General features: G+C 38.6%; 3 protein-coding genes across 4 annotated transcripts; 2 read left to right on the forward strand and 1 right to left on the reverse strand.

Moving 5' to 3' along the window:
* The first annotated feature begins 9783 nt into the window (after positions 1 to 9783).
* Positions 9784 to 10791, forward strand: LOC136766336 (G-protein coupled receptor 4-like). Its single transcript, XM_066719748.1, has one exon. It carries the CDS (start codon positions 9784 to 9786, stop codon positions 10789 to 10791), a length of 1008 nt encoding a protein of 335 aa, XP_066575845.1.
* Positions 10792 to 12964: 2173 nt separating this feature from the next.
* LOC136766337 (G-protein coupled receptor 4-like) lies at positions 12965 to 15957 on the forward strand. Its single transcript, XM_066719749.1, has 2 exons — positions 12965 to 13772; positions 15929 to 15957. The coding sequence occupies exons 1-2, from the start codon at positions 12965 to 12967 to the stop codon at positions 15955 to 15957; spliced, it is 837 nt and encodes a 278-aa protein (XP_066575846.1).
* On the reverse strand, positions 15270 to 25961 carry LOC136766599 (E3 ubiquitin-protein ligase RMND5A). 2 transcript variants are annotated; one of them, XM_066720176.1, is made up of 10 exons: positions 25735 to 25961; positions 25463 to 25621; positions 24181 to 24323; positions 23290 to 23424; positions 21692 to 21792; positions 20531 to 20697; positions 19845 to 20010; positions 19600 to 19702; positions 17380 to 17534; positions 15270 to 16056 (listed from the first exon to the last, which is right to left on the reverse strand). In XM_066720176.1, exons 2-10 carry the CDS (start codon positions 25602 to 25604, stop codon positions 15993 to 15995), a joined length of 1176 nt encoding a protein of 391 aa, XP_066576273.1. In that variant the 5' UTR covers positions 25605 to 25621; positions 25735 to 25961; the 3' UTR covers positions 15270 to 15992. The 2 variants fall into 2 exon arrangements, with proteins under 2 accessions (XP_066576273.1, XP_066576272.1); XM_066720175.1 differs by having other exon boundaries at positions 25463 to 25961.
* Positions 25962 to 27425: the final 1464 nt, after the last annotated feature.

Below are 27425 nucleotides of genomic sequence, written 5' to 3' on the forward strand. Positions count from 1 at the left end.
TCATGTATACAAGGTTTTTCTATGGCGTGGGCTTTATATAATGAGCTGTCTTTCCTATGAGTCATGGCACCCTGGGCTTGTTACAATACAACTTGACTTTTGGAAAAACACTTTATGTACATTCAAATTTAGGCTGCTTACAGTGGATTTGCTCACAAGACAACTATTATGTTGTCTGAACTTCCCTCAAATAAATTTCCGAATCCTTCGTAACTATGACATTTCAAAATATATAGGGTTCAGTATGTTTCTTTAACACCATGAAGATAAATGTTTTGGATAGTGAGCTTTCATCGAAAACAATTAAGTCCAACTAGAATTAAAAGTGTCTTAAAAAACTGTCTGCATATGACAGTACTTTTGCATGATGTATTATTGAACATGTAATATTATTATGGTAGTATGCAGGTTAGTATCACTGATAGTTCGAAGGTTAGTCAAAGCAGTAATATTTAGATGTAGGAGTAGTATGCATGATGAGTGATAGTATGTGAGATGTAGAGGTAGTATAATAGCAGGTAGGTTAGTGTCCATGATACTATTTACATTAGAATAAATACAACTATAACATGTCAGAAGCGGTAGTACTACAGTATGTAGGTTTGTAGTTGTAATTGTAGTAATGTAATGTAAGTTATAACCTGATAGTGTGTAGTATAAGGATAAATCCTAAAACTTTAAAACTGAAGCTTATAGGCAGTGTTGTAGTGGTAAAAAATAAATGGGTACACTGTTTATATTGAATTGGGTCTGTGAAGTAGGCAAACTCGACAGCACAGCGCAGGGAGGGTGCGTGAGGGGTTAGGTGAATTTAGAGGCATTAGGAGGCTGTTCTGGGGATTCCACATCCAACAAGAGCGCTGATGTTACACTTCACTGTCGTCGGGAACAATAGCGTCACTGCCTCATCTTCGGCCCATATAATTACGGGCTTACACCACCACACCATGGGTCTGTGTTCTGTTTGTCATTGCTTCTGTATGTGTAAGTCAGTGTGGGTGTTCTATTAATTGCCAATGGCATTAATGGGATTTTCAATCGTTTTTTGAACCAATTATTTTCAATAACTTATTTTATAACATACATTAAATTCCATATAACAAAATGCATAGATTTTTTAATTATTAATTAGTTATTAATATATTAATAATTAAACTAAAATAGAATGCTCTCTAAGGACATCAAGCTGATAGCATTTTTAAAGTCTGGTAGTGTGCATCCATCTAATTGTGAAATAAATAGCAGATTGACTGGCTGGCTGAAGTTACAGATGCTCACACATGGTCTCCTGAGAAGTATTTCAGTGTAGCGTGCTGTTATTGTACAGCATAATCCTCCACCTACAGTGAACTCAAAAGCATTTAGTCAGATTAGGAGAATTTACTCGAAACGAAGGTCAGTGCCTCACAGTGGAAGAAATCACTGATACAAATAAGTTACAAAATAAGAGACAAAAATGTTCAGCTAACACCAATGTATAGTTTAACAGACTATAATGCAGTTCAGTTATTTTGTCATCATAGAAAATACCATGCTCTATGCTTTTTATAGTTTTCAGGCTCATTTGCTTATAAATTTAGGGCCAGATTAAATAAAAACTTCCGTTAATTGAAAACTACAAACCTGTACATCATAAGGGTTACATTTCTGATTAGAAGAAAGTGGCATTTTACTAAAAATGAAGCTGCAACTGAGTACAGTTCTGTAGTTTTCTATTAGCGGGTGGGTCAAATTTTTGATTTAATCTGGCCCTTAGAGTAGTAATTTTTAGTCACTTATCATATAGTCAACTACTGTGTCCAGTGGTTAAGAAAATGTGATTTGTATTAGAGGTCCCCACTTAAAGTCTTGTGTGTTTAAAATAATAAAAACATGAGACATCCTTTTTTTTAAGAATCTTAAATTATGCTGCTCTTTCCTTTCTGTGTAGGAATCTCACCATAAATATAATTTGTAGGTAAATAGCACCCCCTGTTGCCGTAAAATGGGAGTGAGCAAATGTTTGTTTTCTTCATGGAGATGCTTGTTCAGTTAAGATAGGTACTCAGTTACACAGGCTAAATGATGCTGTTGTGTGGCTGTGCTCCATGGACAACAGCAATGCAAACCTGCAGGCTTTATCAAGACGGACCTCTGAATTGTACTGGAAAAGCTCTTTTAATGTTACATAAAATGTAATGTTTCCTATGGGTTTGGAATGGCTTCCCTGTGCTTTGGTACACTGGACTATGAGTAAATCTTGGAGTACTACAGTAAATATGGCACAGAAACATTTCCTGTGGTATATCATGTGGTTCCCATGGACAGTGTAGAAAAGCATAGAGCAGATATTTTGAGGCCGACCATAGAAAACTATTGTAAAACCATGGTAAGACCACATTGCAGAAAAACCCTATAATCCATTTAAATTATAAGTAAACTGGTGTAAAGGTACATTTGTTACAAAAGTTGTCTTTCAGTATATGATGAAACACATGCTTTTAATTAAAACGTGTTTTTGTTACAACTTACTACATCATGTTTCAGTTAATAATAAAACAATTTGCTTGTCTGTGGTAGAATGTCAGATTTAATTTGGAATATTTTGGAATTGTTAACTTTATTCTGGAATGGGCTAAACAATGTCTCAGGGCTTCATTCCAAAATGTTCTGTAATCTACAAAAACATCTTAACAGACATAATAATAAACAACAACCAAACAAACATCAACAAAACATACAGAACATACAGATATTTCCTAAATGAGAGCAGTTTCTTCATTATTTGTTTTCGTTGTGATTTTGAAGAGGCGGTGATGTGTGTATTTTTGGAAGATCGAGCTTCAATGCAAATGTGGAAGTTTATTTTAGTCAGCAAATAACAACTATATACAGTGAGGGAAAAAAGTATTTGATCCCCTGTCCAAGGATGTCAGGGACAAGATCGTAGACCTACACAAGGCTGGAATGGGCTACAAGACCATCGCCAAGCAGCTTGGTGAGAAGGTGACAACAGTTGGTGCGATTATTCGCAAATGGAAGAAACACAAAATAACTGTCAGTCTCCCTCGGTCTGGGGCTCCATGCAAGATCTCACCTCGTGGAGTTTCAATGATCATGAGAACGGTGAGGAATCAGCCCAGAACTACACGGGAGGATCTTGTTAATGATCTCAAGGCAGCTGGGACCATAGTCACCAAGAAAACAATTGGTAACACACTACGCCGTGAAGGACTGAAATCCTGCAGCGCCCGCAAGGTCCCCCTGCTCAAGAAAGCACATGTACAGGCCCGTCTGAAGTTTGCCAATGAACATCTGAATGATATAGAGGAGAACTGGGTGAAAGTGTTGTGGTCAGATGAGACCAAAATCGAGCTCTTTGGCATCAGCTCATCTCACCGTGTTTGGAGGAGGAGGAATGACCCCAAGAACACCATCCCCACCGTCAAACATGGAGGTGGAAACATTATGCTTTGGGGGTGTTTTTCTGCTAAGGGGACAGGACAACTGCACCGCATCAAAGGGACGATGGACGGGGCCATGTACCGTCAAATCTTGGGTGAGAACCTCCTTCCCTCAGCCAGGGCATTGAAAATGGGTCATGGATGGGTATTCCAGCATGACAATGACCCAAAACACACAGCCAAGGCAACAAAGGAGTGGCTCAAGAATAAGCACATTAAGGTCCTAGAGTGGCCTAGCCAGTCTCCAGACCTTAATCCCATAGAAAATCTGTGGAGGGAGCTGAAGGTTCGAGTTGCCAAATGTCAGCCTCGAAACCTTAATGACTTGGAGAGGATCTGCAAAGAGGAGTGGGACAAAATCCCTCCTGAGATGTCTGCAAACCTGGTGGCCAACTACAAGAAACGTCTGACCTCTGTGATTGCCAACAAGGGTTTTGCCACCAAGTAGTAAGTCGAAGGGGTCAAATACTTATTTCCCTCATTAACATGCAAATCAATTTATAACTTTTTTGAAATGCGTTTTTCTGGATTTTTTTGTTGTTATTCTGTCTCTCACTGTTAAAATACACCTACCATTAAAATTATAGACTGATCATTTCGTTGTCAGTGGGCAAACGTACAAAATCAGCAGGGGATCAAATACTTTTTTCCCTCACAGTAAGCATTTACTTTTTTTTTTTTTACCTTAAAAGGATGTAGTCCAGATTAATATGTATAGATATTTACTGCTGGAAAAGTATTCCAATGGTCCAGTTGGTGTAATTTGATAATTTAGAGACTGGATTAAATGGAAATCAAAAACTCTTCCAGTCTTCAAGCTTGGCCAGGCATGAATTCATGGGTTAACACATTGAATGAGCACAGCACAGTGTAGAGGAAATAGGGGATTGAAACTTTACACGTTGAAAACATTTAATTGAAGACCTGCATTGCAACTAAAACAATCCATATACTAACAATTCATAATATACTGATTGAAGTCTGCATATTAGCATTCTGCTTTACTGAAACCAAAGATCAACAGGACAAGACTGAGTCACTGAAAACACAACAACAGTTCATACGCCTCATGTGTTACTAGCCTGTCAGCAGTCTGACATCAGTGTAGATGGCTGAACTAGAACAAAAAGTCACTATTTACAGTGGTGTGTTCACTTCACACTTCTTCATGGAAATTTAATACTGTCGTTGGTCATATTTCAAAATGTTCTGTATATATATATATATATACATGTGGATGTGGGTGAGGGTGTGAACAGACTTCTGGTCTAAATTAATCACAACCATTTTGAAACAATGTCACTTGGTGAGCATTTTAATGGTATAAATATTCTTGGTGAATCTACTTATTTATCAATTAATTAATTGCTATTTATCTATTGCATCTTTTCATAGTTTGTTGAACATTGATTCAGTATACAGGTTTAATCAGATTTTTTTAAATGGCTACAGTGATACAATTGTTTTATAATTTCTGAAGAAATTCAATCTGTGTTACAAAACTAGCCAGAAAAGGGCTTTAAATAAGTAACTAATATAGTAAGTTATGTGCTAATGCTAATGTTTAAAACTGGTCAAGCTTTCTTTATAGCTTCTTCAAAGCTCTTAATCCTGTGTTCCTCACATTTTATGACACTTTCTTCAAACTTACAGCACTTTGTCTCAGTACCTGTAGTTGTGAGTTTCTGTGACTCATATAAGATGCCATGCAAGATCTGTTGCAAACAATCTGAATTGTGCCATCCCTCCAACACCAGCCACTCTGCAAGTTCCCTTTCTCATGCTGAGTAAGTCTGCAAGTGATAAAATGCAGAATCTTGTTCTCTTCCAAAATCTTTATTATGATTAATCTGCATGTGCCCGTCCTCAGGTGGCAGAGAAGGCAGCACAGCCACCACAGAAAGAGTAGCAGAGGAGATCTTGTGGGCGGCAGAGTAAGCAACACAAGGCCCCATGTCAGCCCTGCACTTCCTAAAGTCTTTCCACAAACCTGCGTCAGTGTCCCCACACCCCTCACCCTTGTCCACCCAACCACCACTCCCATCCTGTCTTCACTCCCTTTGTTTTCACCTCTCCTCCATTCCTGTTCCCTCTTATGCTCATGTTTGCTCCCAGATTAATTCTCTTTCTCTCTTAGTCTTTCTTTTCCTCCTGTGTCAGAATCTCTGGCAGTTTTTCCATGTTTTTATTGCATTCAATCAAAAAGAAATGAAGAACATTATCAATAATAATATTAAAATCTCAGGAATATACAGTTTAAGACGAGAACATTTTTATCTTATTCTAACACAACATAGCCGGTACTTTGAACACCTCATCTGTTTCTCTGTGAGGCAAATAACAAATGTACTGATGGGAGCTGACTCTCTGACACTCTATATTTATAATGGGCTACTCAGCTTGCAGATTGCTCTGGGTCCATTGCTCCGTAGCTCTGATGTGTTATGCAAAGAGATCAAACCATTGACTGGTGTCAGAGAAAGTCTTGTCCAGGTTAGGGTTGGTCTCCTTCCCGGTGCTGCTCCTGTCAGGGACTCGGTGCTCAGGGCTCAGTGCTGTTCCTTGACAACAGAGCTGCTGCCCAGCCATCACATAATCAAGCTTCCCTTACAGAGACAAGAGGAGCCAGGGCCGTGCCACACTGTGCCATGTTAGTCTTTGTTTAGCACTCTGAGTCTTGATGGGCTGATGGACTACATGAAGATTAATGTACAGGTCCACTTGGCTCTGATCAAAACAAGTTATCATATTAGGTAGAGTTTGTTCAATGGGCTAGTGTAAACATGATATTATACTACAGCTATAACATAGAAGTAATAGAAGTATGCAAAAAAAATATCAAGAGAAAGAAAATTATTAGACAGAAAATAGAGGAGCATCTTAATGAAAACCATATTCTTGGAGATAGTCAACACGGGTTTAGACGAGGCAGATCATGTCTTACTAATTTATTCAAATTTTTTGAACATGCAACTGCAGCTGCAGCTGTAGATCATGTGAAAGCATATGCTATGATATACTTAGATTTCCAAAAAGCTTTTGATAAGGTTCCACACCAAAGACTGATCCATGTAGATGGATTATAACCTGGTTGATGTCTAGGAAACAGAGGGTGTCGATTAGAGGAGTTGCTTCTAACTGGAGTGATCTATTAATCTATATTAATGATCTGGACTCTGGGATAGTTAGCAAACTTGTCAAATTTGCAGATGATACTAAAATAGGTGTCTCAGCAGATACAATCTCGGCAGCACAGGCTATTCAAAGGGACTTAAATAATATTCAGTTGTGGGCAACACCTGGCAGATGAAATTCAATGTGGACAAGTGCAAGGTATTACATGCAGGTAACAAAAATGTCCACTATAATTACACTATAGGAGGAATAGAACTAGATGAAGTAACACATGAGAAAGACCTAGGAGTCTATGTGGACTCCTCACTTTCTCCATCCAAACAATGTGGGGAAGCAATAAAAAAGGCAAACAGGATGTTAGGATATATTGTCAAAAGTGTAGAATTGAGAACAAGGGCAGTGATGTTCAGACTGTACAATGCACTAGTTAGAGCTCATCTGGATACTGTGGACAGTTCTGGGCTCCACACTTCAAGAAAGATATCGCTGCTCGAGAGGCAGTTCAGAGGAGAGCAACCAGACTTATTCCAGGTCTGAAGGGAATGTCCTACTGAGAGACTGAGGAACTGAACCTTTTCACCCTGGAACAGAGGACACTACGTGGGGACTTGATCCAAGTCTTCAAAATCATGAAAGGCATCGACCACATCAAACCAGAAGAGCTTTTCCAGATCAGCAGGGACACACGCACCCGGGACACAAATGGAAATTGGGCTTCAAGACATTCAAGACAGAAAACAGGAGACACTTCTTCACACAGAGAGTCGTCACAATCTGGAACAAACTCCCCATCGATGTGATAGAAGCTGAAAGTTTGTGAACATTTAAAAACAGACTGAATAGGATCCTTGGATCACTCAGTTATTAATGGACACCAAACGAGCACGATGGGGCGAATGGCCTCCTCTTGTTTGTAAACTTTCTTATTTTCTTATTTTCTTAACATACTTGCTTTTTCCTCCCTCTGATGAATAATTTTCTTTTTAAAACCTGCTGGACTACGGTTATGTACTGGACTTCACGAGATGCCTCCAGGGCTGCGTTCTGCTGCCCTAGGCAAAAAAACAAATGCCTCCCCCCCATCCCCCCCCCCCCGGTGCAGATGGTGTTTCTTTCTCGCTAGGCTGACGACATTCGTAAAAAAAATAAAAATAAAAACTTCCGACACATTTGGGCGCCCCTATTTGCCTATTCCGCCTATGCCACGGGCCGGCCCTGGTTGCCTCATCATAGTTACAGATGTTGCATACACCCACAGAGTCAGAGAGTCACAGAGAATCCTGTGTATTATTCCTTATCGGGTAAGTCAATATTTATTTGTGTATTTTTTCTTTCTGGAAGATTATGTGCTGCCTACATGATAGACTGTATGGTAAAAGAAAAAAACACATATATTTTATTTTTATTTTTGTGGAATCAAATAGTTTATCCAGTCTTTTATAAAATATATTTAGCTGATTGTGTTCCAATTCAAACATAACATCACAACACTAAACATGTAGTAATGGTCTAATCTGTATATATATATATATATGTACACCGATCAGCCATAACATTATGACCACTGACAGGTGAAGTGAATAACACTGATAATCTCGTTATCATGGCACCTGTCAGTGGGTGGGATATATTAGGCAGCAAGTGAACATTTTGTCCTCAAAGTTGATGTGTTAGAAGCAGGAAAAATGGGCAAGCGTAAGGATCTGAGTGACTTTGACAAGGGCCAAATTGTGATGGCTAGACGACTGGGTCAGAGCATCTCCAAAACTGCTGCTCTTGTGGGGTGTTCCCGGTCTGCAGTGGTCAGTACCTATCAAAAGTGGTCCAAGGAAGGAAAAGCGATGAACCGGCGACAGGGTCATGGGCGGCCAAGGCTCATTGATGCACGTTGGGAGCGAAGGCTGGCCCGTGTGGTCCAATCCAACAGACGAGCTACTGTAGCTCAAATTGCTGAAAAAGTGAATGCTGGTTCTGATAGAAAGGTGTCAGAACACACAGTGCATCACAGTTTGTTGCGTATTGGGCTGCGCAGCCGCAGACCAGTCAGGGTGCCCATGCTGACCCCTGTCCACTGCTGCAAGCGCCTACAATGGGCACGTGAGCATCAGAACTGGACCACGGAGCAATGGAAGAAGGTGGCCTGGTCTGATGAATCACGAGTTCAAGGTGTTGACTTGGCCTCCAAATTCCCCAGATCTCAATCCAATCGAGCATCTGTGGGATGTGCTGGACAAACAAGTCCGATCCATGGAGGCCCCACCTCGCAACTTACAGGACTTAAAGGATCTGCTGCTAACGTCTTGGTGCCAGATACCACAGCACACCTTCAGAGGTCTAGTGGAGTCCATGCCTCGACGGGTCAGGGCTGTTTTGGCGGCAAAAGGTGGACCTACACAATATTAGGCAGGTGGTCATAATGTTATGGCTGATCTGTGTATACAGCTCTGGAAAAAATTAAGAGACCACTACAATGTTTTCTTAAATCAGCATCTCTACATGTATGGCAGCCATTCCATTCCATTAATATTTTTATTTGGAGTTTGGGAGAAATGTTGTCAGTAGTTTATAGAATAAAACAAAAATATTCATTTTACCCAAACACATACCTATAAATAGTAAAACCAGAGAAACTGATCATTTGAGGGGTCTCTTAATTTTTTTCAGAGCTATATATTCTTGCCTATGTTTAATTGTTCTATACTGTAAGTTCAGAGTACATTGAGACATTAAACTGCGTAAATTTCAATAGAAACTGGAAAAATTGAGGTGTTCTAAATCTTTTGAGAGGTGGTGTATGTTTGTAATAAATTATGTACATTTATTTTATTTCCTTAAACTTGCAACACATGATGATTTGATTCTTACTTAAACAGATTTCTAAACATCTGTTTTTGTGATAATATTATCAATACTCACAAAATACTGTTTGTTTCCTTCTGTTGAAAAGAAGGAAAATGTTGCATATGAAGTCCAACACAGGTGTATTCTGTCTAGCCACAGCTGTATTGAATATGAAACTATTCAAAATTTAAAATGTACTCTTGCGCAGTTTCCCACTCTAATCAAAGACACTCACTTTACTTTTTTCTTATTTTATTTCACTTAGCTTCTCTGTGACTGAGCTGAAATATTTGTGAAATCTTAACCAGGAACTGGAAAAAAAAGCCAACATCTAGAATCCAGAAAGTGTCTCAGTATTGTTACAATGATCATGATGGAGGTCAATCTAACAACACACAATAACAGCTGGAATCCCTGTGACATAAACTTGTATTCTGACAGTTACATCCTATGCGTGGTGTACGGCCTTGTCTTCTGTATCGGATTGCCCTCCAACTGCCTGGCTCTGTACGGCCTGTATAGCCTGGTCAAAGCAGAGAACATCCTCCCAGTGTTCGTCATCAACCTGCTCCTGTCCGACCTCATCCAAATCTTCATCATACCGCTGTGGATCGACTACTACAGGAACGGACACAAATGGCGCTTCGGCGTCATTTCCTGTCGCGTGTTTGGCTGCATTTTCTACATCTGCCTGTTTGTCAGCATCTTTTTCATGTGCTGCATTGCTATGGAGAGGTACCTGGCCATAGCTCACCCCCTGAAGTTTCGAAGCTATGAGAAGCTGAGGAATGCGACCCTCATCTGTGTGACTCTCTGGGTGGTCGTCTCCATCGGCACTTCTGCAGCGTTCTGCATCGGCTTGGCAGATGCACCCAGAAGCCTGTGCATGGAGACGTACTCTATTGGGAAGGATTATGCGGTATTCCAGCTGGTGGCTATGACCATTACCTTTCTCTTCCCCTTTGTCCTCCTCATGTATATTTACTACAACACTCGGAAGAAAATAACCAGCATTATATCAGTGCATGAAAAGGAGAAAAGAAAGATCATGAACCTCTTATCGTTGATTATTGTGATCTTTGTGGTAGTCTTTGGGCCCTATCACATCATATGTTACGTCATTTCCATTGCAGTCCTCATCCTCGATGACAGATGTAATTTCCTGTCCCAGATCTTCATCTATGAGCAGGTGACCATGGGCTTGCTCAGCCTGAACTGTTTGCTGGATCCTGTGATGTACATTTTCCTAAGGAAAGACTTCAGAAAGACAGTGGTCAGGATCTTTCCGTTCCTGAAAAGGGCACGTTGCTGGAAAAGCCTGACAGGCAGTCAGGTGGAGAGCACAAGCCGTGAAGTGCAAACACAGAAGTAAAGCATTGTAATTCTTTGTATAGTTATTTTTGTGCAAAGGTCTCTATTATTATAATTAATATTATTTTTAATGTATACCACCATATATTACACTGGTTCAATTCTAATTTTTTATTATTTCTAATCACTTTGTTGTTTTTATGTTTTGTTGCATGTATAACTACCTGAATGTTACTTATATTTGAGCCGATTTCCTTTGAAAAAGATGCACCTAGCCTGCAGATTGATGACTGGTGGATAGATGTATTGATAGATTAAAAATTGAGTGAAGTGTGCATGATTGACTGAGCACAGAGATCAGGCCAGGATCTTGTACACGAGAGCATTATTGCTGCACCTAGTTTTGCAGAAAGGCGAGGTGAAGCGGTCGCAAACGATGAGTTCTCTTTTAAGGAGAAGTAGGTCTTGTGTAACTGTGCCACTGCTTGTTTGCCATTTCTATTTATTGGTTTAAAATACCAGAAGCTACAGCTAGGTGCACCTCATGTAGTGGGGGGAGGCGAGGGCTGTGCCTTTATTGCAAACCAATTGCTTTTTGAACTACTGTTAGCTTTTAAAAGTATTTAATTTGTTTTAATATCTGGGAGTGAAAAAGCTTCTAATAAACTGTTTATATAAGAGTATCATGTCTCCTGATTTATGGTAATGACCAACCAAATCAAAATGAACTGCCAGGGTCAAAATGTTTTCTGTAGTGATGTAGTCAGCTACTAGATAATTTAAATTACCCCCACCATCATATATGTGTGACTCATATTGAAATCATTTAGATGTGAAAGGTATGTCTCTTCACGCTGAGTGTGTGTAACCAAGTGCTGGCTTGAGCACCTAAGAAAGGCACAGTATATTAGCACTCTATTGGTTTGGTTGTTTTCACACTTTTGTAACAAAGTGTTAATCATGAAATGCATCTATATACATTATACCTTTGAATTTCATTACAATTTCACACAAAAGCAACACTTTGGTCCCTGTGGTCGAGTACTACATTCGTCTGCAAATTTGAGCACATTTAAGTCTGCATCAAGATCTACATATTGCAAACTGCACAGCTCTTGCAAAGCATTCAATGTGATGACAAAAATACTCATCACTCACCAATTTTTTTTTTTGTAAAGCCTTCGCATGATCATGTATAACACATACTTCCTGAATCTGACTACACAGAACAAAACCATCAGAGGATTTATTTCCCCATACAAATACATTTAAGGTGAGTTTACTTATTTTGATTAGATTTGCAACCGGAATAACTGAATGTTTTATCATGTGTGTCCTCTCATTGTAGATAGGAGTATATTAGCTGAAAAACAGCGATTCATTTATGCTAACATTTCTGTTGTTGTCATTAACACATTGTCAATATGTGATAGATGTTTACGATATCTATATTTATTAGGCATTTAAACAATTATAACTCTCTGTATTATTATTTAGTACTTAACAAGCAGCAATTGGTTATAACCGTATTACAAGAGTGGCCAACCAGTCACGGATGAAGAGCAATAAAAGAGCCACAAGTGTTTAATGTACAATGTACAACAAAAATGTAACTTTAACAGCTTAAACCATACATAGCAATTAATAACCAAACTACAACTATAAATGCATGTATGAGTCAACACTTGACAGACATAAAAAGTTAACTTGATAGTTCTGTTCATTAACTGGTGATCTGATGATCCATAAATGTATATGTTGTACACATAGATGTGTTAAGATGACCAGGCATATGATTTCAAGTTTGGTTTAATCTGCATTGTCATAACACAATCATTCTTCTATAAAATTGTACTCCTTAGTTCAGTTGTGGATGATTTCCCATGGTTAAGGCTTATAGGTACATACAGTGAGGGAAAAAAGTATTTGATCCCCTGCTGATTTTGTATGTTTGCCCACTGACAAAGAAATAATCAGTCTATAATTTTAATGGTAGGTGTATTTTAACAGTGAGAGACAGAATAACAACAAAAAAATCCAGACAAACGCATTTAAAAAAAGTTATAAATTGATTTGCATGTTAAATGAGGGAAATAAACTTTGCTAAAGATCTTAATGGTCCTTTAATAAAAAGACAGGAATAATCTCAGAATACAGGCAATACAGGAGGAAACTACTGAATCTGCCAGCTTTCCTGAGTCGTGGCATTAATCACCCCCTGCTGACAGGCAAGTATGAACAACAATAGCAACCTCATCTTGTGTGACAACATAGACTTCACCTCCGACCAGCTATTCCTGTCTGTGCTGTACATCGTTGTCTTCTGCATCGGGCTGCCCTCCAACTGCATGGCTCTGTATGGCCTGTACCGCCTGGTCAAGGGTGAAGACATCCTCCCAGTGTTCGCCATCAACCTGCTCCTGTCTGACCTCCTGCAGATCAGCACCTTACCGCTGTGGATCGACTATTACATGAATGGACACAAGTGGCGTTTCGGGGAGGCTTCTTGCAGTATCATCGGCTGCACTTTCTTCATCAGCCTGTTCGTCAGCATCTTTTTCATGTGCTGCATTTCTCTGGAGCGGTACCTGGCCGTCACCCGTCCTCTCTGGTTTCGAAGGCATAGCAAGATCAGAAACTCTGCGGTGTTCTGCCTGGTCCTGTGGGTGTTCGTCACTGTGTGCACCTCTGTAGCTTTCAGCCTTGGCTTTGAAAGCTCGCCAAATGAACTGTGCATGGAGAAATACCCCGCTGAAAAAAGTTTTGCAGTCTTCCAGCTCTTTGCCATGACAATCAGTTTCATCCTGCCCTTGATTTTCTTTCTATTTGCCTACTGTAGCATTCGGAATAACATCAGCGGAGTAGTCTCCATTCCAAATGAGGAGAAGGAAAAAATCCTTCTGTTACTGTTTCTCATCTTGGTGGTATTTGTGGTGGTGTTTGGCCCCTTCCATATTATTTGTTACGTAGCATATATTGGGGTTCTCTTTCTTGAGGACAGCTGCGATTATGAAGCAAGTATCTTCATCTATTTCCAAGTGGGTATGGGACTACTCAGTCTGAACAGTGTCCTTGATCCATTTATATATATACTTATCAGGAAGGATCTGAGAAAAGAGTTTCTGACATGTTTCCCCTGCATTCAAATGTGTAAGGGCTTGAGGGCAGACAGAACAAATGATGGGCAGTGTCCATCTCTCCAAACATTCTCAAACAATACAGTGAGCAAGGATGAAGCATGAGAACTGCGGTGGTTTGTTCAGAGTCATCTTTCACAGCACACAGAGAAGCCTGAATTGGGACATTGCCACCATGCCATTATCCAGATGATTTATAATGGACAATTGTTACACAATTACTGAATATGTTCAGAACAGCAATGTGGAATAAATTGTTTGAATTTAGATTTAGTGCAGAATTACTTTTTACATTATACATTATGATATGAAGAGGTTTTTATAGAAATGGTGAAGTTCACATGGTTAAACTGAGCTTCTTTAATAGTGGTTGTAGTGGAAAATTGCTTAGCTTGCCTCCCTTCAGTATGACTGAGATATTATCTATAATTGTATGTTTTATGCTTTATATTAAAATACGTGTAAAATAGCTGGTGTCCATTTTGATCTGAGTTCTGCTTACCTTGAATTTTGTATATTATTGTGTTTTGGTCTGGTGAAGGAATGGTGTTATATTTTATACCATGTAGCATGACATGCACATTTAAAGGTTGTTCAAAGTTCACAAATTCAGCTCAGTACAATGGACTGGCAACAAGTAACAGGTTGTCAGCTCTCGTTCCACTGCCTCCAGAGGTTCATATGAGCTCAACATCCCTATTACATATCCACATTTACTTAAAGAGCCCCTCGTTGATAAAAAAAAACATTTAAAACTCAGAGAACGACATTTAACACCATTATTTGTGTTCATATTCACCACACAGTGTTAGAAACCATGTTATATTTAAGTGCATTATTCTCTTAAACAGATTAAATAAAATGATGTGGGAAATGTCATTCTCATTTGAACTTTTTCTTGGTGATTGTTTTTGTTACTCTACCAGAGGGGAGTCAGACTCCAGTCCAGCCCAGCTCTCAGCTTTTTAATTGGTCTAATTAAACTATTAACTGGATGAATTAAACACTTCTCTACAGACTCTGAAATGTTCTGTCGGTTTAATGTTTCGAGTAATCAACACATTGTAAGGTACCTTCTATAAAAATAAAATACGAAAGTTTAAGATAAGCCTACCGGAGTCAATAATGTAAGTAACTGGGAGCTCCTGCTGGAACTAAAAACAGCAGAAACTGTGCCCCCCCAGGACTGGAAGGGGGGGCTCTAACATGACTATATTAAATCGAGTGGAAATTAATACGTGCTAGGTTTAGCATCTCAAGTTCATACAATATTCAAATAGTACAATGTATTCCTAAAGTAATTTCATTTTCATCATTTGTGTTTCATTACAGTGATTAAGCTCTTCAGGAACATTTATCAACATTCAGTAACAAACTAAAATGAAAAGGTGCACCCCAAACATTTCCCAAAAGTATATCTTTAATAGAGATGGCATTACACAAAAAACATTATTAAGTTATCAAAGCAAAGAAACATTACGTGCCACTCTTCTCCAATAATATAAACTGCATACAATCATATAAATTAGCAATACACTTAAATATCTAAGGCCCAGGGGCTCCAATTCACTTAGATCTGTACATTTTGTTTAAAGAAGTATTTCACAGCTTGCCATCACTGGAAAATAGTAATGCAAACCTCTGCAGCAGAAGTTGCTACATATCCATTATATCTTCTAAATATTATATACATTTTTGAGAAAAGAAAATTCAAAACAATCATTCCACACCCACATCCTCAAAAAATGACATACAAAAATCGATCAATATGATGATGCACTAAGAATGCAAAACAAAAAGCTCACCTGGTTATGGGGAGGGGGAAAAAACCTTAAAAAAGGAAAATGAATAGTTAAACGAATAAATAACTGCTGTTAATAGTTGATAGTGCTGGTGTGTTAGGTTGACCAGGTTATTTCAGACTAAGAAAAAGCCGTATATTGTCCCCAAGTCCCTCTCTAGCTCTTGAACGGTCAGTGTTTCTACATATTGGCGTCCTTGCACATACAGCTACAAATACTCTTCATCCCCTATGAAGCCCAGGTATTTGTCTCTTTCAAGTTCATCGCCAGCAGAACTTTGACTCCTGAGGCTCCTCTGGTAGGCATTGATTTGAGGCCACATTTTAAAAGTAGATTTGCTTTGCCTCTCCTGGTACCTGTTCCATGGGACAGTAGGGACATTTCAACCTAAATCAAAACATACCAGAATTAGAATATACACAGAACTCATAGTCCTCTTATTAAAGGGACAGCTGCATGTGAAGTTAGAATGTAGCTGCACGTAGCTGCCCCACTCAAATTACATGGGGAATCATTATGATAGGGGTGTTACTCACACCCCTTCAGCAAAGGCTAAAACATCCTGTGAGAAGACAAAACAAAATAAATGTATAAACCACACAGATACTTACAAGTTTACCATCTACAAAGAGTGGAAATAATTCAGCATTTCACATGGTGAGTAGACATGGTATTATCATTACATATTCAGGCCTTTCTTCTGAAACTAATTGCACGGCCATGTAAGAGTTCAGGAGCTGCAGTAAGCCCCACTGGACAGTCACAGCTTGTTTGGAAGTGAACAATATGCTTAAATACATCAGCATTCTCCTAAAAGGACTTCTGCCTGTTTATGTCTGAGCCAAGTGATTGAATGGAACATGACACCCCAGGAGACATTATACTTGCCCCCAAACAATGGAAAAAGCAATGCCATGGCTTGGCTATTACCATATGGGTTATCCTTAGGGAATCTCGCTGAACAAATGTCCCTCTCAACCCAATTCCCAGCACTCCCCTGTACAGACTGTGACTGGATTGCTCTACAAGCTGATGCAGACTATTATTTTATGTCCTGAAGGATGAGTGCTAACATGGGTTTGTGGCAAGTAGTAGTGGCACTTTCATCAAAGTCGGACAACAGATATTCTGAATTAGGTTAAAACGCTTGATGAGGCTTCAATGGAGCCATGTTTAAATTCATGCCATGTTAATTACTAAAGGATATTCTGAGTCTATACAAGTACAAAACTGAAGTGCAGTGTGCCATGTGGGCTGAATAGTGAATAGACTTCAGAGAAGCAGGGTGGGGTCTTTGTGGGGAGAAAAAAAAAAAAAAACTGTCTCTGCAAGAATTTAATCTGGTGAAGGCAAAATACATTAAAAACCTTATTTTATCTTAGTATGTATCCTCATAATTAATCACAATTAATTACCATACCAGAAAGTAATATAAGTCCCATTCTAGCATGATTCATACATACTAAAAAGGTACATCAGCCAAAATACTACACTGCATCATTATTACAATTTTATTTGCTAAGGAAAATAGGTTTTACTGTCCAATAAATTTGAAAGTTTGAAAAACATTAATATTTGCATCAGGAAAGTAGATTTACAACAACACAAAAAACATATTTTGCAATCACTTGACAAAGTTATTTGTTGATGGATACTGACTGACCTCAGGGGCTTGATGCCTTTTTGCTTGACTATAAGAAATGAACTTACTTGCTTCCATTGATCATTTTGTTTAGAGCATCTCTGGAAATGATGTGTCCACAGACCAGCTTCATGGGAGGATTATTATCTGTGGTTTGTTGTCGAAGGATGGGACAGGCAAACACCGAGTGGTACCAGCATTTCTTACCCAAGTCAACCTCAATCTGCACACGTGTAGGGAAACAGAGGAGAAAAGAGAGAGATTACTTCTGGATGAAATATGCAGACTAACATTTATGCATCCTCGCCAGCACAGAGATCAGTCAGTTTGACTCGTATCAAAATCCAAGCACAGAGTGTTCTGCAAGTTATTTTCAAATGTTCTCATACATTAACAGTGTAGGACAATAGATTACCCTCTAGTGTAAAAAAGGGAAAGTAGACAGCATCTCCCACCTATAAACAGTCTATAGCAGGGATTCCCAAAGTGCGGCCTGGGGGCCAAATGCGACCCTCAAGGATGTTTTGTGTGGCTTCCAAAGCCAACCTTCAACCACCCGTTTTCTGAACCTTTACTATATTTTTACACTTTCTGAAAAAATTCAGTTACAAATTGCACATATCATTTGGGGTAAAATAATAAAACAACAATTACAGTTAATAAATGTTCCCTATAAAGGTATAATGTGGGACATATTTTGTCTTCATTGGTGGTTAATTTTCTACTGTGGCCCCCCCCATCCCATGCAACCTCCGGAAATTGGCCCTCCTTCACCAGACATTGGGAACCCCTGGTCTATAGTCATCACTGATGTAAAAGGGCAAGTCTCTTAAATACATCTGATATCAATTACTGTAATTAGTACCATCCCTATATATCCAATTGCCAGTTATGTAATCTCACAATACAATAGTTTCAACAAAGTTTTAAACTCTCATTAGTGCCAATAAAACATGTTCTACATTCTACTAATTATCAAAGCATTACTCATCAATTTAAGTCATTAGAAGATTGATCAAAATATGGCAATGTTTATAAAGAATTATTCTAACATCATTAGACAGGTAGTTAAACTCAGTCGAGAAATAGATTAGGTTTCACTATGGTTTTTATGCTTGTGTTTTTCAACATTTGAGTGTTAAATCATCTATTTCTGAATTTGAAATACATGTCATGTGATTTATTACACTATGTAACACAATTTTTGTTCCTGGGTAGTAAGTGTTATTTCCTAATTGCTTATGCCTCAAAAGTATAGAAAATGGCTATTATTCCCCAAAAACTTTGCTTTTGTGACCAGGACAATGATATTTTGAAATTGACCTATTTCCAATGAGATAACGGGCAAATTTGTGTCTTTTCGTTCAAATAAAGTCAGAACAAACAACACATGAATCCAAATTAACATGTATTTATACTAAAGTAATACAAAAATGACTACAAAAGATTTAGAAGCGAGTCGTTTTTCGAGATTTACGATTATACTGTACAGACATTTTCTATACTTTTGAGGCATAAGCAATTAGGAAATAACACTTACTACCCAGGAACAAAAAAGAAAATTAACACTTAAATCAGTACTGCAGTTCTCCAGAAACAGTGAGTTGTAGAAATTTCTAAGAAATTGACCTACCAGTATATTTCTAATCATACCATATTAACTCCTATTGTTTTACTATATATTATCTTATTGCACCAGTATATTGATGGATATAATTTTAATCTGGTCAGGGACAGACTCTTCACTCAAACAGTTGGTTGATTATATAAATTCTATCAATAGTAATCTACAATTTCAGCTATCTACAATACACTATTTGGATCTTGAAATTTCAAAAGGGGGAGAATTATACTTTACAAACCCATGTGTTTGCAAAACCTACAGATCGAAACTTTCTGCCACAAGCAAATAATCAACACCCACGCCATATGACATTAAAAGTATCGGTAGGTCAATTTCTTGGTGTGAGAAAGAAGTGCAGTACTGATGTTAGTTCTGATAATACATCTCATTGGCATGTACTTCAAATTCAGAAATAGAGGACTTAACATTCAAATGTTGTAAAATGTGAAAAGAAAACAGTACAATCCATCTGGGGACAAGTTAAAAGACCTGTTAGTGCAGACCTAGTGGATTAAGTATACCAAGGACTATGGGCAAACTAATGAATTTGCTATGCAGTAGGTAATTTGCCAAAATATTGCACAAATGTTAAGAATGAGCTTTAAAATGTAGATGAAAAAATAAACACTTCCCTTTAAAAAACAGGTGACAAGTTGATACTCACAGGCAACTCATCTTTCTGGTTCCACACCCCTGTGCACTGTCTCTGCTCGATGACGGCCTTAATGTTAATGAGAGCTGGCAGTGCCACACAGCCTGCTGAAAAACTGAACAGAAGACAGCACAGCCCTGTCAGCCTAAGCAAAGTACTGCGATCTCATACCAACACTAGCAAATGTGTAATATATTCACTGTTACATTGGGGTTAATGTGTGCCTCTGGAGAGCTGGACAGTAAGTAATTTCCTACCTGACACTCAGAGGCGAATCCACAGAGAGGCCGAGCAAGCAGCAGGCATCCCTGGTGAAGATGTCACAGATATCCGCCCACTGGTTGGAATCCAGCAAGTGAACGTATGGCGAATTCTCAATGCCCTGACGCAAGTACACTAAACTGCCCATCAACACCTGGATGTCTGAAGAGAGGCAACAAAAAGTCCAACACTGATTAGTCACTTGAGAAACCCTGTGATTGGAAATGCGTATTTCCTTTATCTTTAATTTGGACATATTCATACACCACTTAAGAATTAATTTAGCCTATATCAAATGCACTACTAAATTACAGTTAGAAATAATGCCCGAGAGACGGCGGTTCAAATCTGAGCGGGGGCTCTCGCTACATATAGATGCAAAAAACGGTTGGCAAATTAGTTGGCAAAAAAACCCCACACCAAAAACACCCCCCAAGAATGAGTAGAAGCGATAAAGAAAAATAAAGTTCAATTCACAGTCAGCATCAGCTTTACTTGGGATAGGAACGTAGTACAGTTTCTGCTTATTGAAAGGATTATCCGACTGCTTCACAGGGCACATGTTAATTTCGGAAAGCTTCGGAGAAAGCTCTCAGACGAACATTCATCTTGAACCGTATTATCAGGCAGGTTTGAAGTGCAGAGTTTTTATTTTTTTCTCATCTCTTAAGAAAATAAATACCTTTCTGGTGGTTCACAGCAAAAGGCTGAAAGTTTTTTGCATACTGCAGGGCTTCTTTCTGATTGGCGGTGCCTCCCATTAACAAGCTGATGAAGTACAGCCTGTGCAACTTGAATTCTAACGAGCTGTTCTGTGCCATGAGCATCTCCCGGTTCTCGATCGCCCACCTACAAGAGAATGAGATCTGTTAGACGGCACAATCGACAGTAACCAGCGTACTGATTGACAAAACTTTTATTAAACTTGTATGGCCACGTGAATAGGCTGGTGTAGTCATTTTTATTGAGAATTTGCATATTGACCATACTCGTGTCTATGTGTCCAGTTAATATTATTCACACACCAGATTTCTCTAGTTGTTAACTATAATATTTGTATTATAGTAATAATAATTTGTATGGTGAAATTTTGAAAATATTTAAAATGCTGCTTCAGTTTTAAGACAATATATGCACAGTATTATGTTTCACCTGTGCTAGAAATCCAGTGCATGAAATATAAAGTTCACTCTGTACATTTTAGCACAGTATTAATGTGCTAAAAAGCATTTACTATTAATGTTCAGGATATTGTATTGGTGTTTGCATGACTTTGCAAAGGTCAAATGCATTTTTCCAAATAAAATGCAGTGGATAGCTTTTCAAAATATTAAATATTTAATGTGTATAAAAGTGAAAATCACAAAACACTTCAGGTGGCTTGTGGGCTGTGCACAACACTGATGGATTACACAACCCAAATGTTTTAGGGATATGAGCCAGAAAAGTGTTTATTCCTTTAGATCTGGTCTTTGAAAAACTATGAATATAGTAAACAACACTGGTTTAAAACTATTTACCTTTATGCACATACAATCATTTGCTTATTTTCCAGGAACGCCTTTTTCTGTTATTAAATGTATGACGGTATTATTTCAAAACGTGTGGCTCACGTACCCATAACACAAACAATGAAGCAAACCTCTGATGGATTAGTTACCGTTGCCCACCTGGATTATGTATACTGTAAGAGTTATTTGGAGAAAGACACTAATTATGGAACATGAAGCAGTGAAATGCTAAAGGTCCATACATCCTTGCCTCAATCCTTATGTTTAGCAAGGGCTGGTTGACCTCAAAGTGCACAAAATTAGTAGTAAATATAAGTAACAATAAGGCTTACTCTAATGCAGGTCTTAAATCTCTGAGTTTAAGTGCTTCTAGTATTCTGTTTAATTCTACAAAAGGTTCCTTTTGACTTGGGTCAATGCAAAGTCCAGCTTCCTGAAAATGAAGAGATAAGCAAATGATTACAAATGTCATATAAATATGTTTTAATTCTCCACAAATTCTACTAAAATTAGGAAAAGTATTATTAAAGTTAGTGGGTTATTAACGTAAAGCACTTATTTCAACGTTACTTTAAAATGTTTAACAGTTCGTTATAAACAAATCTGCTTAATTACTTGATTGGTTAGGTAATTGTTCATGCATAAAAAGAAAAATAAATAAATCTAATTGTTTATATTCAATTTTTCCATCTTGCTTGTGGTCATCCTGCATGTTCATATATTGGTTAAAACCTGGAAAATCATTCAGGAATACAACTCTGTGGTGGAAAGCGGAAGAAAAGGTTGTTTTCATTCCAAAGTTCTAAAAGAAGTTTCTCTCACATATATATATATATTCTATGAAAATAGAAAAAGTATAACAACTCAAACTATAAATTGTGCACTGTAGTCTACAGATAGCTATTTTAAATCTAGGCGAGGTTATAACTTCACAGTCAGCTGTGACCAGTACTCTTCAATGCCACTGCATGACTGCAAAAGGCTGAAAGTTGTTTGCATACTGCAGGGCTTCTTTCTGATTGGCGGTGCTTCCCATTAACAAGCTGATGAAATACAGCCTGTGCAACTTGAATTCTAACGAGCTGTTCTGTGCATGACAACAGCTATCCATGTGGCTACCCAGCCATTTGTCTGCCCATAGTGATATACGGGCATGCTGCATCAGTCCTCCCCACAACTACATATATATATATAGTAGATGTTTTGTGAGTGTAAGCTATACTTGCGGTGAGCTGACCGCTAGAATTAACCGTAAGAATATCCAAAATGGGAGAGTACAAGATATTTCAAATAAATGTCAAATGCAAATTTGGATAGGGGAAAAAGAGGTTGTGTGTGATCTTTTCATAATAACAACAAAACTTTTTAAGGAAAAAAGGGGCGGAGATACAGAAACACTGTGGCAAGTCATGTTTCTCCACTGTGCATTGTATAGACCAGTATTTGCAGCTGCTGAGCCCATGCTGCCAACAAGCTGACAGCCAATTTCAACCCCAACCAGCATTTAAGGAATAACCACATCCAGTCAGAAAAGACATATATGACAAGCCTTAAGCCTGCAAAACAACAGGATAATTAACATGCTTTGTGAATAGTGATTGAAACAATAATGAACTATGGAATAACTGAGGCAGAAGAGTATCAAAACATCCTTCCACTCTGGGTGAATATGGTCATGCCCTCCCAGCCTCATCAGAGAGTATGATGAAACTCTCTAACCTCCGAGTAATGCAACCGAAACTTAATCCTCTTGATTTGTCATACCCTGTCCCTGCTCAGTGGGGACAGCTGTTATTATGTTGAGGTGAACAAAACCCATGCTATGCTCCCATCCATTCTGGATGATGATGTTGACGGAACATGTTAGGTGAATAAGATAGTTATTAGAATAAGGAAAGAAACAGCTGGGAATGTGCGATTCAGTTTTTACCTGACACAGTTCCTCTGCCACATCCAGCATGCCTTGCCTGAAGAAGTGCTCCACCATGACTTCACTGAGGATCCTCTGGCTCTCGGCCTGCCAGCAGCCCTCGATGCCCACGCTGCTGATATCCGAGTCGAAATTCTGACACAAACGGGAAGGAAGGAGTCCTGATTACAACAAAGTCTCACAAGCACTGTACATCAGTTCATGGAAAACTTTGAGAGTATGGGTAAAAACTATTATCAATCCAAGATCACATTTAAAACATGAGGATTTTCCCATCATGAGATTAAAAACCCTTGGCATCTTATTAATACACTGACCATCACATATGTCATAATGAGGATGTGAATGGTGAAACCCATTGAGAACATATATTAGGACCCTCTGTCTTTGTAGCCTATTAGGCTATTGTAGAAACATAACAGAGATGGCCCAGTTTGTGGAGAGACATCAGATTACCCTTTGACCTTCCATGTCAAAATGTCATAAATCATTAGAGCACTGTCTCTGAATATTAAAACCATACAGAATGAGTTTAGACACTAAATAAAATCCATAGATCTAAAAGGCAGCACCCCCTAGTGGTTTATTGCTGTGGCTGCTGCTCTCACATCAAATCGAAGGATATTAAACATAACCTTTTTTCTTCTCCAAGCATACTGCTCACCTAAACACACATGCATAGACATGCAACAAAAAACAAAGCAAATAATGGAAAAAATCTGACTACAAGAACCATGTTTTTAAGGATACCATGGGTTCAAACTGCAATGGCAACACTTTTTCACTCAAAAGGAAACAACTGCTTTTTTGGGAGGCCTTCAACAACAGCCTGACATCCCACCACGCTGGTTTTCAGGACGCAAGTGATCGGATGTGAACTTCCTCCCCCACCTTATCGATGGCTTTTCCTACTCGAGACACACTGCTGTGGATGTCCTTGTGGTCTGAGGCCAGTTTCTGCACGGTGTCTTTTATCCTCTTACAGCACTGTGACAGGACCAGAGACAGGGTTCCTGATAACTCCACTTCTTGATCTGGGATGGACAAAACAGACTGCAATTAAAAATAATAATAATAATAATAACAACATGAGGTCCATGAAAAACATTTAGATATTTAATAACAGACAGAGTACAACCCTCCACCCTGCCCCCTTCCACCATCCCACAAGCATCGAATGATACAATTCCCTACATTTAGAGTGTATGACCCTGTCCTCTGGTATCTGATTAAGACTGCCTAAGATTAAGACCAATAGGAATAAATATTCATACATTCCCTCAACCTAATTTTTAAATGGACTGCATTACAGGTAGCATCACTACTTTTTATTATTATGCACTTTATACAACTTGAGTTTGGTTTGTTGGTGTTTAATGCATTTGCTGTTGTTGAAATTGTACTGTATGTTTTTTTTGGTATCATGTATTTTGTGTCAAGCTGCAAATCATTCGCTCTTTGGGATTTAATAAATAAATACATACTGTAGACTGAATACTAAAACAGTCGCCAAGGATTTAATTTGTGCAAAGGGGTCTTCAGTTTAGGATTTATGCAAGTGTCAACGTAAATCTGCCTTCATGCTGAGGAAATATATATATATATATATATATATATATATATATATATATATATATATAAAACCATAAAAGCAATCAATGCATAGTTTTTGTTCTCTATGTTGTTGGAAAGAATGGCACTTGAGCATACAGACTAACTACCTAAGTATCCAAAATAAAGTGACATCCCAAAACCTAGCCTACTATACAAACGTTATATTCAATAATTGTAAATATTCTGCATGTCTTCACGAATCAGAAATTAAATTCCTTAAAAGAATCAACACTGTGCTTTAAAATATTACTTTTCAAAGAATCCTCTCATTGAAATCTAACCTGGGAGCTGCCAATGTTTTAGATTATATTTTGCTAAAGTCATGCACTTCAACATCAAGAAATACACACAACTAATTGCATTGCAAACCAGCTGAGCGGACGCATTTAGGTAGATACTGAAATTATGATGCACATAGCCTGGATTTAGGCCTCGTTGCCTGATCCAAGACTGAAGTAAGGGTTTCCTTCCCTTGTCATCGCCAGATTCAGCAATGACAAGACGAGACAGACAGACAGACAACAGCACAATAAGTCGGTGTGTTAGTGAAGAAGCTTACCGCCAGTCTGTATTATTTCGTGTTTCAGCCCACTGGTGTACTCGATCAGCTCCTCCAGCGTCCTATCGCAGTGCTGTCCGTAGATGGAGAATTTCTGCAGCACTTTCTCCAGCTCCCTCTCCACGTTTACACACTGATCCATGACGCCTCGGTGTCGCGCTACGAATGCAAATTTGCAAATGAATGAAGTGATTTACACGGCGCTTAAATTAAAACGAGCACGCAAACACCATAACTTCGGCGCAAGTACAATGTTTTTGTTTTCCATGTACCAGAATGTTGACCCGTTTTCCTCGGGCGGCACCAACAGACAGATGGGGGACGGGGGGGTTGTACCAAAAAGGAAGTATTGAAATGTGACTCGATTTATGAGATTAATAATTCAGTTTGTATCTTCATGTCCTAGTCGTCCACATATATTAATTATAGACCGAGGTGGAATACTTTCAGTTGTTTCTTAAACCCCAGCATGTTTTCTATAATTACCACTTCCCCTGCTGCACCACGTGAAAGGGACGGACCAATAGGGTGAGAGGATACAGGGCCGGAACTTCCGTTTGAACCCAGACGTTGTGGTCGCGTCCTTGTAGCGCAGATTACCGCAGTTCTGCGCAGATCTGCAGAATCTCTTCGATCCCATTGGTGGAGTCGTGCAGATGTGCGCAAAGCTGCGGAAATTTGAAGTACATGTACGCCATCTATGATCCTTCACTTACTGCGTATTTACTTTCAGTGTTTCCATGTTTGTTTGAAAGATTTCGGATATTGAAATAAAGTGACATTGTTTTTCTATTAACAGCACTGTTCTGTTGGACTATACTGTTCCTAGTTACAGCACCCTGTTTTAACAAGACTATTCTACTGTACTATACAATTACTATAACTGCACTGTGGTAAAAATACAGTATAGTGTACTGTGGTATACCATTGTAAAATCTCTCTAACGTATGGAAACACAGTCAAGTGTAGTATGTACCATGATAAACCAGATTAGTATTGTGTGGTGTACCATGGTAAAATCCCTGTATAGTGTGATATACTTCAGTAAAAACACAGTGTAGTGTAGAGTTGGGTACTGTGGTAACAATATGGTAACATGCAGTGTGATGTATTGTGGTAAAAACACAGTATAGTGTTATGTTGTATACCATAGTAAAGTCACTGTAATGTGAAATGTAGTGTACTGTGGTAAAAACACAGAAAAATGTAGTATGGTATACCATGGTAAAATATATAGTGTGGTGTACTGTGGTAAAAGCACAGTAAAGTACAGTGTAGTGTACCATGGTATAACAACAATAAAGTGTAGTGTGGTGATTCCACAGTTATCATACAAAGAACCGCATGTCTTTCCCTGTGTGTCTGTGTAAACAAGGTCACTGTCTCGGTGTCTTACTGTGCTGTGGTGCTGTCCCATAGTTCAACCCTGATACCCAATACAACACAGCCTGATAAGCAGTTTGGGCTTAATACATCATAATTGTCCCTCGGTTTAATCATATATGGGTCTTCCTGACCAGTTGTCAGGCAGAAACCAAACTTCCATTAATCCTGGGACAGACATGTGGGCCTGTTATCTTTCTCGTGTCTGGTCTGCATAAAAGTGCCTGAACTTTGTAACTTTTCTAAGACTGTTCTTGAGATTGCCTCTTAAACCCACTTTCATGCAGCTTCTCTTAATAAAATCCTTTTGATTGGAAATACATCTCTCTCTCTTGATTTCTATGACTCTTCATCATACATGCATTTATTAATACATAAAATTATCTATATATAATGGTCATATGTCACATGGACCATGGCCTCATTCTCACAGCGTTACCTAGACTGTCCCCCAAATCGCACACTTGCTCCCTCGTTACCTTCCCTTGCGGGTATGTTTAAATGTATTTAGTGACAAAATAATTAAAATTGCGGTGAACTGGTGTAACCATCTTTACTGCAGCACGGTGAATCTTTTTAT

This window comes from Amia ocellicauda, chromosome 13, assembly GCF_036373705.1.
Source record: "Amia ocellicauda isolate fAmiCal2 chromosome 13, fAmiCal2.hap1, whole genome shotgun sequence".
In the NCBI taxonomy this organism is placed as follows: domain Eukaryota; kingdom Metazoa; phylum Chordata; class Actinopteri; order Amiiformes; family Amiidae; genus Amia; species Amia ocellicauda.

What these genes read in the sequence shown, in the direction of transcription:
- LOC136766599 (XM_066720176.1), bottom strand. Translation starts at nt 25,604, where the DNA reads ATGGATCAGTGTGTAAACGTGGAGAGGGAGCTGGAGAAAGTGCTGCAG. An exon ending in TAGGAAAAGCCATCGATAAG is followed by an intron (nt 23,425 to 24,180) that starts GTGGGGGAGGAA and finishes CGTTTGTGTCAG; the next exon opens with AATTTCGACTCGGATATCAG. An exon ending in AAAATGATCAATGGAAGCAA is followed by an intron (nt 16,057 to 17,379) that starts GTAAGTTCATTT and finishes GTTTTGATTTAG; the next exon opens with GTTGAAATGTCCCTACTGTC.
- LOC136766337 (XM_066719749.1), top strand. Translation starts at nt 12,965, where the DNA reads ATGAACAACAATAGCAACCTCATCTTGTGTGACAACATAGACTTCACC. An exon ending in CTTCATCTATTTCCAAGTGG is followed by an intron (nt 13,773 to 15,928) that starts GTATGGGACTAC and finishes GTCTCTTTCAAG; the next exon opens with TTCATCGCCAGCAGAACTTT.
- LOC136766336 (XM_066719748.1), top strand. Translation starts at nt 9,784, where the DNA reads ATGATCATGATGGAGGTCAATCTAACAACACACAATAACAGCTGGAAT.